Source organism: Manis javanica, chromosome 8 (genome assembly GCF_040802235.1).
Source record: "Manis javanica isolate MJ-LG chromosome 8, MJ_LKY, whole genome shotgun sequence".
NCBI lineage: Eukaryota > Metazoa > Chordata > Mammalia > Pholidota > Manidae > Manis > Manis javanica.
The window spans coordinates 116,776,412-116,790,220 of NC_133163.1; the positions used below are offsets into that span (position 1 = coordinate 116,776,412).

The 13,809-nt window shown below is 45.7% G+C and overlaps 1 protein-coding gene across 1 annotated transcript; it reads right to left on the reverse strand.

Moving 5' to 3' along the window:
• Positions 1-2,300: 2,300 nt before the first annotated feature.
• On the reverse strand, positions 2,301-13,809 carry LOC140843300 (uncharacterized). The gene is made up of 2 exons (XM_073212272.1): positions 11,360-13,809; positions 2,301-2,564 (listed from the first exon to the last, which is right to left on the reverse strand). Exons 1-2 carry the CDS (start codon positions 12,656-12,658, stop codon positions 2,505-2,507), a joined length of 1,359 nt encoding a protein of 452 aa, XP_073068373.1. The 5' UTR covers positions 12,659-13,809; the 3' UTR covers positions 2,301-2,504.

The following is a 13,809-nucleotide window of genomic DNA, read 5'->3' on the forward strand; positions in this document are numbered from 1 at the left end:
GGGGACCCAGGGGCGGGGCCGGAGGAGGAGGCAGGGACCCGGAGAGGGACCGAGGGCGCCCCCGGGCGGCGGCGAGGAGGCGGTGTCCTCGCGGGCCGTGGGGCGGAGTCCTGCGCGCGCAGCGCGGGTGGCCGTGTCGGCGCTGGTATTTGCAGGGGTCGCGTGCGTGGTGGGGATGGGATGGGGGAAATATCCTCAGTCGTTGCTGTGAGCAACACGGTGCGGGCAGGGCCGGGTAAACTGTGCTCTAGCAGGGGACGCAGTTCAAGGGCACTGGGCAGAGGAGGGCACCATCATACTTGGATTTTAGACGCCTGCCGTGGAGGGGTAGATGAGGAGGCAGGACTGGAGACTTGGAGGTGGAGCACAGGGCATGCAGTTGTTCTAGTGAGAGTCCAGACTGCTAATGGTGACCGTGGGAAGGAGGGAGTTGAAGTCGTCGAGTTGTGTGGGAGGAACCGCTGCTGTGACTCAGGTGTCAGGGGGTGAGGAGAGTTCAGGCGGCGGCCAGGCTCTGCGCTGGGTGGTTGGTGGGGGCGCCCCTGGGAAGGGCGTTGGTGCAGTTTTAGAGTAAATGAGAGTTCATCCTCAGCCACATTAAGCCTGACCCCGAGGTGGGTCAGGAAGGCTGTTGGACCCATGGATCTGAAGCTTAGTAGACATGGTAGCTGGGCAGACAGATTTGGGAGTCACGGGAATACAGATGAGTTTCAGAACCTAAGAGGTTGCCTGGAGCGACAGTGTCCCAGTGAGAAGGGGGAACAAAGCGCAAAGCCCAAGAATGATATGCAAGCAGATAGCCTGGGTTTCGATCCTGGTCTGTTTCCTGTCTCGCCGTGGCACTTGGGTAGATTGCCCAGCCCCTCCCGGCCTCAGCTGCTCCTCTGCTGCACTGGGGCTGTGATGACTAAGTGAAGCAGCGCCCAGGAAGCACTCAGCACGGGGCCTGCAGGGCCGGGTTTGTATTTTCCAGAGCCTGTCCCCCGACCGGATGTTTCCTTCCATGATGTGAGGTGTTTGGCTATGCCTATTTCCATTCTGTTTTTTTTCCCTGTCCTCTTTCTTGGGAGACTTTTATTGAGTTTATTTCTTCTTCTCATCAGAACCCACATGTCCTGTCTTGGCTGTGGCTGGTGCCTGCACCGGGGTCAGTTTTCATCAGCTCCATCCTGGGCTCCAGCAGGCCACACCCCAGCCCCACTAAAGGCCGCGTCTGTGTTATAGCTTTCTTTCCTGCTCACCACGTTATTAGCAGATAGGATGATGTCCCTGTTTTGCAGGAGATGAACATTTATATACAAATCTGATTGTGTAAAGGCTGATAAGGAGACATCTTGCCTAGAGGAGGCCCCTCCAGAAGGGGTGGATATACCTGGAAATTACATTAGTGATCCTGGGAATGATGGTAGACGGCCCTGCGCCGTGGCTGACTAGGGCAGATGGACGTGCCCTCCTTCAGAAAGTATGTGTTAGGGAGGAAGGAAGGCTCAGGAATGGAGGAGTCAGGGGGAACTTCATGGAATAAGCAGGATTTTTAAGAATGGGGAGATGCTGATTGGAAGGAGCATCTTTTTAGGGAACAAAGCACAATAGGAGTCAAGGCACCAAATGGAAATAAGCGTATAATCCTGTCCTGCGCAAGGAGTCAGCAGGTCTACATTGGGCTAACAGGGTTTGTGTGAGGAAGCAGAAGATAAAGTTGGGAAGAAGGTTGCACTTGGATTTGAAGGCCTTGGAATGAGGGTTTTTTTCCCATTTGGCAGTGAAGAACCTGTGAGAAGTTTGAGAAGTGATGAAAGCAGTGTAGGGTGGCCAGGGAAGGGACATCGATGAGGAGGCACTGCAGTTCTCTGAGGGCTGATGGGGGTCAGCTCTCACCCAGACGCCGATGTGCACAGGTGCCGAGACAACACTCAGTAGGGGAGGATGGGCCAGACGCCTTTCAGGGACACCGTCCTGCATTTAGAAGGAATTCTTTGGGTATGTTGCTTGGTGTGAAAGAGTGAGACCCTTAAACACTTGAGTTTTTAAGAAACCATTTATGGAATAAATTTTTAAAAAAGTAAGTCAGGAGTGGGAGGTCGCTTTGGGGAAGGGGTCTCATTTGGCCTTAGATTTGTCGAGGTAACAGAGACATCCACCAGGAAAGACACACCCACTTGGAAATAAGCCAGCGACATCTGAAGGGAGAGGACAGACTCGGGAGCCTTCTACTTAGAGGTGCGGGTTGCAGCATGTTGCTGTTTATAAGACAAGAGAAAACAGGCTTCAAAGCAAGAACTAAAGCTCAGAACAAATACTCAAATTGGCCTTTCTTTAATAGGGAGGTTTCTAAACGCCAGACTCAAAGCAGCTTTTCAGACCGTGATGTCTTGACCATGAAGCAGCGATTTATATGGGTGACTGTTCGAATGTGGTTCCCCCCACATTCCAGGAGAGCTGTTTGGCAGTATATTTCAAATGGTTATTCTCCATACCCAGTAAGTCTCTTTTCAAAAGCTATCCTAAGTTAATGACCAGAGGGACAGTTGAGGACTTTTAAATGGTGCTGTGATGAACATCTCCTATATAAAAGAGAAATATTCTGTATTAGAAGATTGGTTCAGTCCATTTACTGAAATACTGTGCAACCTAAACATGTTTTAGTAGACTTTAAAGGTGTCAAATGCATATCATGTCAATGGAAAAATCAGATTATAACACAATATAATGCAGTGCATCCCAGATTTGCTTTTAAAAGTGTGTAAAAACTGAATTTTATCAGACATATACAGAAGACATAATACCCATTCTCCTTAAAGTTTTCCAAAAAATAGAAGAGGAGGGAATACTCCCAAACTCATTCTATGAAGCCAGAATCACTCTAATACCAAAACGAGGCAAAGACCCCACCAAAAAAGAAAATTACAGACCAATACCCCTGATGAACATAGATGCAAAAATACTCAACAAAATATTAGCAAACCAAATTCAAAAATACATCAAGAGGATCATACACCAGATCAAGTGGGATTCACCTCAGGGATGCAAGGATGGTACAACATTCGAAAATCCATCAACATCATCCACCACATCAACAAAAAGAAGGACAGAAACCACATGATCATCTCCATAGATGCTGTAAAAGCATTCAACAAAATTCAACATCCATTAATGATAAAAACTCAGCAAAATGGGTATACATCTCAACATAATAAAGGCCATATATGACAAACCCACAGCCACCATATACTTAACAGCGAGAAGCTGAAAGGTTTTCCTCTAAGATCAGGAATAAGACAGGGATGCCCACTCTCACCACTGCTATTCAACATAGTATTGCAGGTCCTAGCCATGGCAATCAGACAAAACAAAGAAATACAAGGCATCCAGATTGGTAAAGAAGAAGTCAAACTGTCACTATTTGCAGATGACATGATATTGTACATAAAAAACCTGAAAGAATCCACTCCAAAACTACTAGATCAAATATCTGAATTCAGCAAAGTTGCAGGATACAAAATTAACACACAGGAATCTGTTGCTTTCTTATACACTAATGATGAACTAGCAGAAAAAGAAATCAGGAAAACAATTCCATTCACAATTGCATCAAAAAGAATAAAATACCTAGAAATAAACCTAACCAAGGAAGTGAAAGACCTATACCTTGAAAACTACAAGACACTCTTAAGAGAAATTAAAGAGGACACTAACAAATGGAAACTCATCCCATGCTCCTGGCTAGGAAGAAGTAATATAGTCAAAATGGCCATCCTGCCTAAAGCAATCTACAGATTCAATGCAATCCCTATCAAAATACCAACAGCATTCTTCAGTGAACTGGAACAAATAGTTTTAAAATTCATATGGAACCACAAAGGACCCTGAATAGCCCAAGCAATCCTGAGAAGGAAGAATAAAGCAGGAGGGATCTCGCTTCCCAACTTCAAGCTCTACTACAAAGCCACAGTAATGGCTCAAGAATGGACCCACAGACCAGTGGAACACAATAGAGAATCCAGATATTAACCCAGACATATATGGTCAATTAATATATGATAAAAGAGCCATGGACATACAATGGAGAAATGACAGCCTCTTCAACAGCTGGTGTTGGCAAAACTGGACAGCTACATGTAAGAGAATGAAACTGGATCACTGTCTAACCCCATAAACAAAAGTAAATTTGAAATGAATCAAAGATCTGAATGTAAGTCATGAAACCATAAAACTCTTAGAAAAAAACATAGGCAAAAATGTCTTGGACATAAACATGAGCAACTTCTTCATGAACATATCTCCCTGGGCAAGGGAAACAAAAGCAAAAATGAACAAGCGGGACTATATCAAGCTGAAAAGCTTCTGTATAGCAAAGGACACCATCAATATAACAAAAAGGCATCCTACAGTATGGGAGAATATATTCATAAATGACAGATCTGATAAAGGGTTGACATCCAAAATACATAAAATGCTCACCCACCTCAACAAACAAAAAGCAAATAATCCAATTAAAAAATGGGCAGAGGAGCTAAACAGACAGTTCTCCAAGAAGAAATTCAGATGGCCAACAGACACATGAAAAGATCCTCTACATCGCTAGTCATCCAAGAAATGCAAATTAAAACCACAATGAGATATCACCACACCAGTAAGGATGGCCACCATCCAAAAGATAAACAACAACAAATGTTGGCAAGATTGTGAAGAAAGGGGAACCCTCCTACACTGCTGGTGGGAATGTAAATTAGTTCAACCATTGTGGAAAGCAGTATGGAGGTTCCTCAAAATGCTCAAAATAGACTTACCATTTGACCCAGGAATTCCACTTCTAGGAATTTACCCTAAAAATGCAGCACTCCAGTCTGAAGAAGACAGATGCACCCCTACGTTTATCGCAGCACTATTTACAATAGCCAAGAAATGGAAGCAACCTAAGTGTCCATCAGTAGATGAATGGATAAAGAAGATGTGGTACATATACACAATGGAATATTATTCAGCCATAAGAAGAAAACAAATCCTACAATTTGCAACAACTTGGATGGAGCTAGAGTGAAATAAGCCAAGCGGAGGAAGACAAATACCAAATGATTTCACTCATCAGTGGAGTATAAGAATGAAGAAAAAAACTGAAGGAACAAAACAGCAGCAGAATCACAGAACCCAAGAATGGACTAACAGTTACCAAAGGGAAAGAGACTGGGGAGAATGGGAGGGTAGGGAGGGATATGGGTGGTGATGAAGAAAGGGGGTATTACGATTAGCATGTATAATGTGGGGGGTGGGGAAAAGGGGAGGGCTGTGCAACACAGAGAAGACAAGTAGTGATTCTACAACATCTTGCTATGCTGATGGACAGTGACTGTAATGGGGTTTGTCGGGGGGACTTGGTGTAGGGGAGGGCCTAGTAAACATAATGTTCTTCATGTAATTGTAGATTAATGATAACAAAAAGAAGGGGGGGATTACTCCCTGATAGGATAAAATTAACTGCAAATCAACAATTAATGCATGCTTTACATATCCTTAATTTTGATCTTTTAAAGGGTGTCAGATGATCCGCTATGGAAGTACATTTTTCTGATAATATTTCATTCTCTTAAGAAAAAGCAGTTCCTGTGTGGTGATCTCCAGTAGGTTCTTCACAATGGTATAAAGGGCATATCAAAGTGTGGGCAAAGGGTTTGTTTGTGTTTATACAGAGGATCAAAGCCTAATTTGGCTACCCAGAAAACGAATTAAGATATGATATGAAGAAGTACTTCCAACATCAACATCCTCTGGACGAGTCATTCCAGAAGATGATCATCAAAAAATTTCAACAAAGATCCTGGTGCTGCTGCAGTTGTAGCTGCATCCATCCCGCCGGTTCCTGGACTTGCCATTGGAATGCAGCAGATATCTAAGCTGGCCTGTGCATACAGTAAAATAACAAATTTGACTGGATCTATACTGTTGGAACTCAACCAAGAATTAGGAGAAGTGCGAGTTGCAGTGCTTCAGAATCATGCTACTATAGACTATCTATTGTTAAAAGAACATATATATCATAACCCTTTCACCCCAAGAATGTTTTGCTGTCAATTTCTTTGGTCACAGTGAGTCCATAGCGAACTTGCCGGGGGCTGAAACCCATTGGCAAGACAATGACATCAAATCCTGAATATGTACGTATGCATGATGAAGCAGCAAAAACAGAAACAAAAACAGCGACCAGAGAACCTCTAACAGTCCTCTTGGCTTTTCCAAGAGAATGCCTTCCAGATATTCAAAACAATACCCACTAACTGACTTTCACTGTTGGTCAAACAAACATCTATTGATAAAATATCACTAAATCTCCTAACACATACACCAGATACAACAGTTACATAGTATAACCCAAATATTTATTTTTCCCAGCTTGGTGAAATTGATAAAATTGAGTTAACTTGCCTTGATTGGCCTTCTAATTTTCATTTGTGATAGGGTAGAGTACTGGCTGGCCAAGCACACAAGAACTGCAAATCTGAGCAAGCTATCTCCTCTAAACCAGTGGTTCTTAAAGTGTGGTCCATGACCAGCATGATCAGCATACTTGGCAACTTGGTAAAAATGCAGATTGTCAGTCCCTACCCAAGACTTGCAGAATCTTCAATTCTGGCCCAATGATCTGAGTTTTAACAAGCCCTCTGTGTGATTCTGATGCACTCGAATCCAACCACGGTTCTCAAATTATACAGCAGAGTCCCAGCTTCCAACAGGTGAAGATTCTGAGTCTCCCAGCAGGATTTACAAGGTCATTTGGTATGTACTTTTAAAAAAGTGGATGGAGATTCCACTGTTTTTGAAAGTTTAGTTTTAGTGGTAACTGCCAAGAACTCACTTCTATCAAGTTTTAAAACTCACAGTAAGAGGCAGGATTGAAAGTGATACAGATAAGGCAATCAGCTAAGCTGGGGGTAGTGTGGGGGCGACCTGGGTTCAGTCGCCAGCCCAGCCATTAAGCAGCACTTCTCTGGGCTTCAGATAGGAAAACCAAGTCTGAGAACAGGCCGCTGATATCGAGGAAGACATCCTTTGGCAAAGGAAGACCGCACTTTGCCAAAACACCTCCCCTGCTAGGACTGCCATTGGTCTTCCCCCAGAATGGGATCAAGGGAAAGGAGAGTGCTTGCTAAGAGTTTTCATGATCTCTTATTTTCACTACTCTGCTGGGGCACAGAGGTAAACAGCTTTTCCTGAAGCCATCCTTTACATGGAAGGAATTTACTCAAAATTGGCAAACCACAGGATTTGTGAAGATAATTATCTGAAAGTTTCCAACGATGGAGATTGCTGCAGAAGGCATCAGAGAAAGTAAGCATGATATGGCTTAGCTTTGGTTTCCAAAATGATTCCATATATGTTTCTACCAAATAACATTTTTAAGTGTTTTCTTATAGAAAAGCTTACATGCTTGAGCAAGTAAACCAATCGAGGTGTATAGGGAGCAAGTTAATCACCACCCCTTTCCCACAGCCAATTTTAAAGGATATTGTTTTGTGAGTCTTTCCCCATTTTTCTCCAAGGTCATACACATAGAGCTTCTTCTTTTTTAAAATCAGAATAGGATCACACTACATATGATACTGTGCAACTGGATTTATTTACATTTACTCTATTGGGAACATCTGTGGAGAACATAGAACTGCCCATGGCCGGGATCCTCACCAGACCTAAACTACTCGATGATATAATTGGCCTCCTGCCAGGCTACTGCTTCCACACCTGTAGGCAATAAGCTATTGCTGAGTGAGTCACTACACAAAGAGCTCCGTTCAGGGCTCTGAGCAGAGGCAGATTACAGACCTGCACACTGCTGGATGTAGACAGTGATTCTAGTGCTTGGACCACGCCATGAGAATAAAGCTTGGTATAAAACCCTTTTACCCAAGAACATCCCATTGTTATTTCTCAGTCTCACTGAATCCATAGTGAACTTGCCTGGGGCTGAAACCCTCAGGCAAGGCAACATCCCTTGCAAAAAAATCCTTAGTATGGCTATACCCTACTTCATTCATCCTACTGATGAACATTCGTGCTGCTTCTAGGTTATTTACTTAAATAATCCTGCAATAAACATCCTCACACACAGATTCTTAATGCTTATGTTTTTATTTCTGCAAGACAGGACTCCAAATATGGCACTGCTAGGTCATATCGTCATGCACCTACAAAACTTTTGCAGAAACAATCTGTTTTCCCTAAATGTTACAATTCATATTCCTACCAAAGAGTTGCCCCTAAAACATCTAATAAAGGATGTTACCAATCTTTTAAAGAGTGGGTCGATTGCATAGACAGAAAACTAGTGTCTTTGTTTTTTCATTTTCATTTCCCTAACCATTAGGGAGGTTGAGAATATTTTCCCATGTTTATTGACCACTTGTAATTCTTCTTTTGGGGATTGCCTGTTCATATCCTTTGCTCACCTTTCTATAGTGTTGTCTTTCAAATACTATTTAATCACACACTCACTTCCCACCCTAATCTATTAGATAGAGAAAGTATGAAAGAGTATCATCCCTTTGGAATTCAGTGTGTGTGGTGAGGGTCAGGGATGTCTTCTTAGCAGCAAGTACATGGGAAGCCTCAAAACCAAGTGCTGAGTAAGAGAATAGAAGACTTAAGATAAATTCATTTGATAAGACTGAGGCTGCAAAGTGAAAGGAAACACGAATATTCATTACTTTTATACGTATTCAGAACAGCATCACTGGACGAAATTAAATTGCTGGTTAAGGAAAAAACAAAACTATGGTCTTGGCACTGACTCTGAAAATTCCCTATGAAATGGGTGGCAAATGAGCCCAACCCTAATTCACCATTCTAGGTGACATATCAAGCCTTTTACAACCAAAATATTTTGTGCCCAGCCTTGTCCACAAGTTCTCATTCAAATGGCACCTGCCACTGAGCCAAACGTTGCGAGGAAGGTGAATGAACAGGAGAAACCTACCTAAGCATTTTGCTTTTTTTTGTTTTTTTGTCTCCATCCCTTCAAAGATTGTTTTCCATCTCAAAATCTCCCACTTACTGGGAAGAGGGGTGTTGGAAGGGCCTGTAGGGGGAGTTTGACAGTTCAGATTCTTTAACTATTTTAACTTTAGGCAAAACGTGGTTATACCCACCATTTATCTCCATTATTTGTAACAGTTCTGTTTGGCTTATGTTTTAACTAGTCTCCTTATTAAATAAAAGTAATAGGATTAAAAGTTTTGGAAGAAAGTGCTGTAATTAAAGGTACCAGTTGGATATATTAAGCTGTAATTCTGGTCCTGCTTATTAAGTTTTTCTCCTCGTCTTTAAAATTTCTTGGAACCAATAAAAATAACTTACAATTATTTAACTGTTTTTTAGTACTTCCTGTATTGGCCACACACCACCCCAAATCTCCAAGAAAACATTATGACTCAAAGGTTCTGGACAATCATGTCACAGATCACAAGTTTCAGATGCCGCTCCAGGAGTCTGGGCACGCCACACCACAACACGCACAACACAGAACACGGCCCGGTAAATCGACAGACAGCTCTTCAAAACTTATAATCATTTTCTAACCTTTTGAAGTGACAATATCCTCTTAAGGAAAAAAAAGAAGAACTTTCATCAAACCATGAAGTTGTAATAAGAATCAGTCAAGAGGCAACAAGGCACAATTTATAACATTTTGTTAAGACAGGCATAAGAAACTAGATAAATATTAAGGCAATGAACTTGGGAATGAACATTGTAGGGTTTGCAATAAAACTTTAATTTTTTATTTCCACTTTATTAAGAAAACTTTTTTAAAGATAATTTCTATTATATAACATCTAGCACATACACAAAAATTAGTGACATATTTAGCATAATGCTAAAATGAATAAATACATGCTTAGATGTATTTTTTTTTTCTGAGTTGGTGAAAGTTTAGATTGTTCATGACTTGTAACCATCCTTAACAGCTCTGGGGGACTAATCATCTGCTTGCTGGGAGTGAGGGTTGGAGGAGCAGGAGAATCAGTATTATTTTGAGGTATGAAAGATAGAAACTGGGCTAGAAAAAAACCACACACACATACATTTTTCTAAAACCTGACTTCCCCTAAAAATACTTTGGGGAAATGTTTGAAAAACCCTGCGCAAGTAAGTTTGACAGTAAGTGAATACAAGACACACACCAATATGCCTATACCTGTAAAGAATATCCCCATCCAACAGGATCAAGTTCACTTACCCTTTGGAGGTTGAAGCACAATATCAATGCCAAAAATGGAGGCTCTAATACCTCTACTATTTCCTTGATAATGAGTGGGTACAAAGGCTGAGCAAAAACAGTGACTTGCCCAATCCAAGGAGGCCTATGTTTCTGCGATTCAAGGAACCACCTCTAAGACTGGGAACCTCACAATATAGATGGGCATTTTCTGCAGCTGATTTCTCTCCAAAATTGGTTATGCTAATTTTAGATAAGCACACCTTGGACTCTGGGTGTTTTCCACAATTCTTGGACTCAGTGAAAAAGAAGAGAGCATTCATGCAGATATCCCTCCTCTCTCAAGGCTATTTGTTATTTCGACTGCCCCGATTTTCCCATAGATATCCGAAACCAGCAATCAAAGAAGATTAAATCTTCTAACTCAATGGCTGACATTCACCCTGGGGGCACTTAATGAGGTGGAAGAAGAAGAACCGGTCTAATCCCTGACATCAGGAAGCCTATCTCCCAGAAGAAAGCTTCCCCCCATCTCCGCCCACCCCACCCCCACTTCTGTGATCCCTTGAATTCTCTCCAATGATGAAGCCCCAAGTGCTGACATGACCTCAATACTATGGCATCATTTCAGTAAGACGCCAAGGAAAAAGACTGGCACATTCGTGCACTCAGCGGATTGTAGGTCAGCACACACGCCCTTCCCTTGCCCCTTCACAAAGCAGAGACCACAGTCTCTTTAAAAAACAGTTTCCCCACCGCCTGACTTCCAAGAGGTCGCTGACTGCAAGCTCTGGAATAGAAAGGATAGCGCGCAACCTGACGGATGCCACAACGCAGTGCACCCGGGCACTAGTAAAAGCCAAAGTAGGTGGTACTTAGAGCCCCAGGGGGGCTGTAATTTTTTTTAATTTTGGGCCCACTTATCCAGGACATCATCCCTACCCTCCTGTTTAACTGTGTCTTGGACAACGCCGAGAACTTCAGCTCATTCCTCTCTCCTCTTCTGGAAAAGACGAGATCAATTTTCACGGCGAGACCCAGGGATTCTGAATCAGCTCCCTATCCCCGAATCACCGTAGCTCCTCACAGGCAGCAAAATTCCAAGTTTTCCCACGCATCCCCTGAAACCCCAACTTCTGGAAACGCCCCCCTCACCTCGCCTCCGAGAGCTGGCATCGCAGCCAGGGCTGGGCACGCAGTCGCGGGCGCTGCTACCGCCGCCGCCACCGCCCGGGAGGGATAAGAGGCTCGGGCTGGTCTTCGGCCCCGGGGCGGCCCCAAGCCAGGCCCTCGGCCCGGATCCGCTAACCCGGGCGCCTCCCTCTGCTCGGGGAGTGAGCTCCCGCGCCCTGCGGGGCGCCCAGGGGAACCCCCGGGCCCGGAGAACGCTCGGCACCCGGCGCCCGACTCCGGCGGAGCGCCGGGACGGGGGGCGTGCTCCCTGCGCCTCCGAGCGCGAACGCCGCGTCTCGGCGGGACGGGGGAGGGGGTGAGCGGGGCGCGCAGTCCCCGACCGCGGCTCCCGGCCCCCCACCCGCACCGGGCGGGCCTGGCCCGCGCTGCAGCCCGCGCGCCCTTGCGGGGACAGCCGCCGTGGGCGCCCTGCGCCACCGCCTCCTTGCCGACCTCGGCGCGCAGATTCCCAGAGCAAACCGCTCCTGTCCCTTCTGCGGGGGCGCCGCGTTTTTCCCGAGGCCCCGGAAACTGGTCGGTCCCTGCCCTCCGCAGCCCAGACCCCCTGAAAATACGGGGCCCTCCAACGTCGTTCTTCAGGCCCTCAGGGAACCCCGAATTGCCGGTCTCCAGAACCCCCAGCACCCAGTGGGCGCAAAATTTCAGCTCGTGGGCCCGAGGAAGGAGAGGGCACCGCTCTTCCAGTGCGAGGCCAGCGGCACCGAATCCAAATCCTGCTCTGGCTCTCGGCCAGGCGCTGCCCCCTTCCCTCAGCGACCAGCACTTTGCTGGTGGCGAGATTGCCGGGCAAAGGGGAGTGGTGGAATCGGCAGGTCTGAGAGTCCAGGACTGGGCGAGGAAGGGCTCCGCACCGGCGGCTGTCTTTGCCTGGAGCGTCGGACAGAGACTTGTTTTCAAAGTGGCGCTGGAGTCGGGACGGCCAGCGCTGGAACGAAACCGCTCCGCCCGCGCCAACTCTCCTGGCGCGGGGGCCCAGCCGGGGCCGCGGGGACACTCTATGCGGGTGGGGCCGCTTTTCAAAACCCAGTTACCGGAAACCCAGGTGGAGCTCCGGAGGGGGACCGGCTGACCACCGCCAGGAACCCTTTCTCGGGCGCCGGCTGCAGGGCTGTTTGCCAACAGCTCTGCGCCCGGGTCGAGTGCAGTGAAACATACATATGCAATAGACGGATGCGTTAATTTTATTTTATTTTCTGCAAAAAGACCTCCTAGAATATCAAATCTGGGTGCTTTGTGGGTTTTTTTCCCCTGCATTTGCATCGCTCATGGGATGCAAAGGGGAGGAAAAAACCACGCATATTTTCCTTGTGTAGAGGGGAGGGAAAAGACACGAGGAATTCATGCCACGTGCAAGCAGCTGGAGGAAGAGGAAAACCCGACTGAGCCGTGCTCCTTACCGGGGGTGCATTTACTGTCTCATTGCAGAGCGCCTGCGCTGGAGTGCAGCCGGCGTCCCCCCGCACGCCCGGCGACCACTCCGCTCCCGCAGCTGCCTCGGCAGCTGCCGCCGCTGCAAGCTCCCGGAGCGGAACAAGAGCCGAAGGCGAGCGCGGGCGCGAGCGCCGGGAGGGCAGGAAGCGCGTCATCATTCAGCGACCTGAGGCACTGGGAACACTCGTTGTATAATAAATGATAAAAGCAGGTTAAGATAAAAAGCATTATTACAAAGTACAATGTTTTATTTTTAGATTTGTGATCCTAGAGAGTAAAAAAAGAGAGCACGTTTTCCTATAAGTTCAATGAAAAGTAACAGATATGGATTTTTAAAAATGATTACTCAAGGCAATACCCTGTCCGCGGAGGAGCAGGTCCACCCTCGGAGGCAGTAATGACGCCCAGAGGCTGCCTCCTTGGGCAGGTGGGCGTGGACCCCATCATTGTGAGCCAAGTCACCCTTGGGCCACAGAGCTGGGAGCTGGGGGATGTCAGTTCCAGCTGGGGAATCATAAGGTCAAAGACAAGCTTGCACCTGTTTTTGCAACTCCTTTTCCCCCCTATAAATGAGGATGCTGAACTTGGGGTTCTTTATCGTCCCCTTCCGTCCTAAAGTTCTCCCTTTCCTCATGATTGTGTGCCACACACTGTCATTTTCCTGTTTTTGCTTGTGTTGTGACATGTTTGTGTTTTTTAACTCTGACTGACTGAATTGGGTCACTGCTCCACAAATCCAATTGTCAGTGTGTCACCTGTGGAAATGACTGTAAATAACTTGATTGCTCCTGCTGAGAACAGTGAAGTTGAGCTATACCCATAAGCCCTGAGGGTTTTCTTCAACTTGCAGGCGGTACGAATACACAGCAAAACTGATTCTGCCAGTCACACAGCCAAGACTCAACATTCTTATCATTATACCTCACATGCTAGTCCTATTAAAAACATTTACTTCTAAGTTACTTTTCTTCTAAAACTAG

Bases quoted from the DNA above. Each gene is read 5' to 3' on its own strand.
- LOC140843300 (XM_073212272.1), bottom strand. From the start codon at position 12,658: ATGCAAATGCAGGGGAAAAAAACCCACAAAGCACCCAGATTTGATATT. The intron at 2,565-11,359 runs GTGAGGGGGGCG...TCTTTTATATAG, and splicing joins TGCCAGCTCTCGGAGGCGAG to GAGATGTTCATCACAGCACC.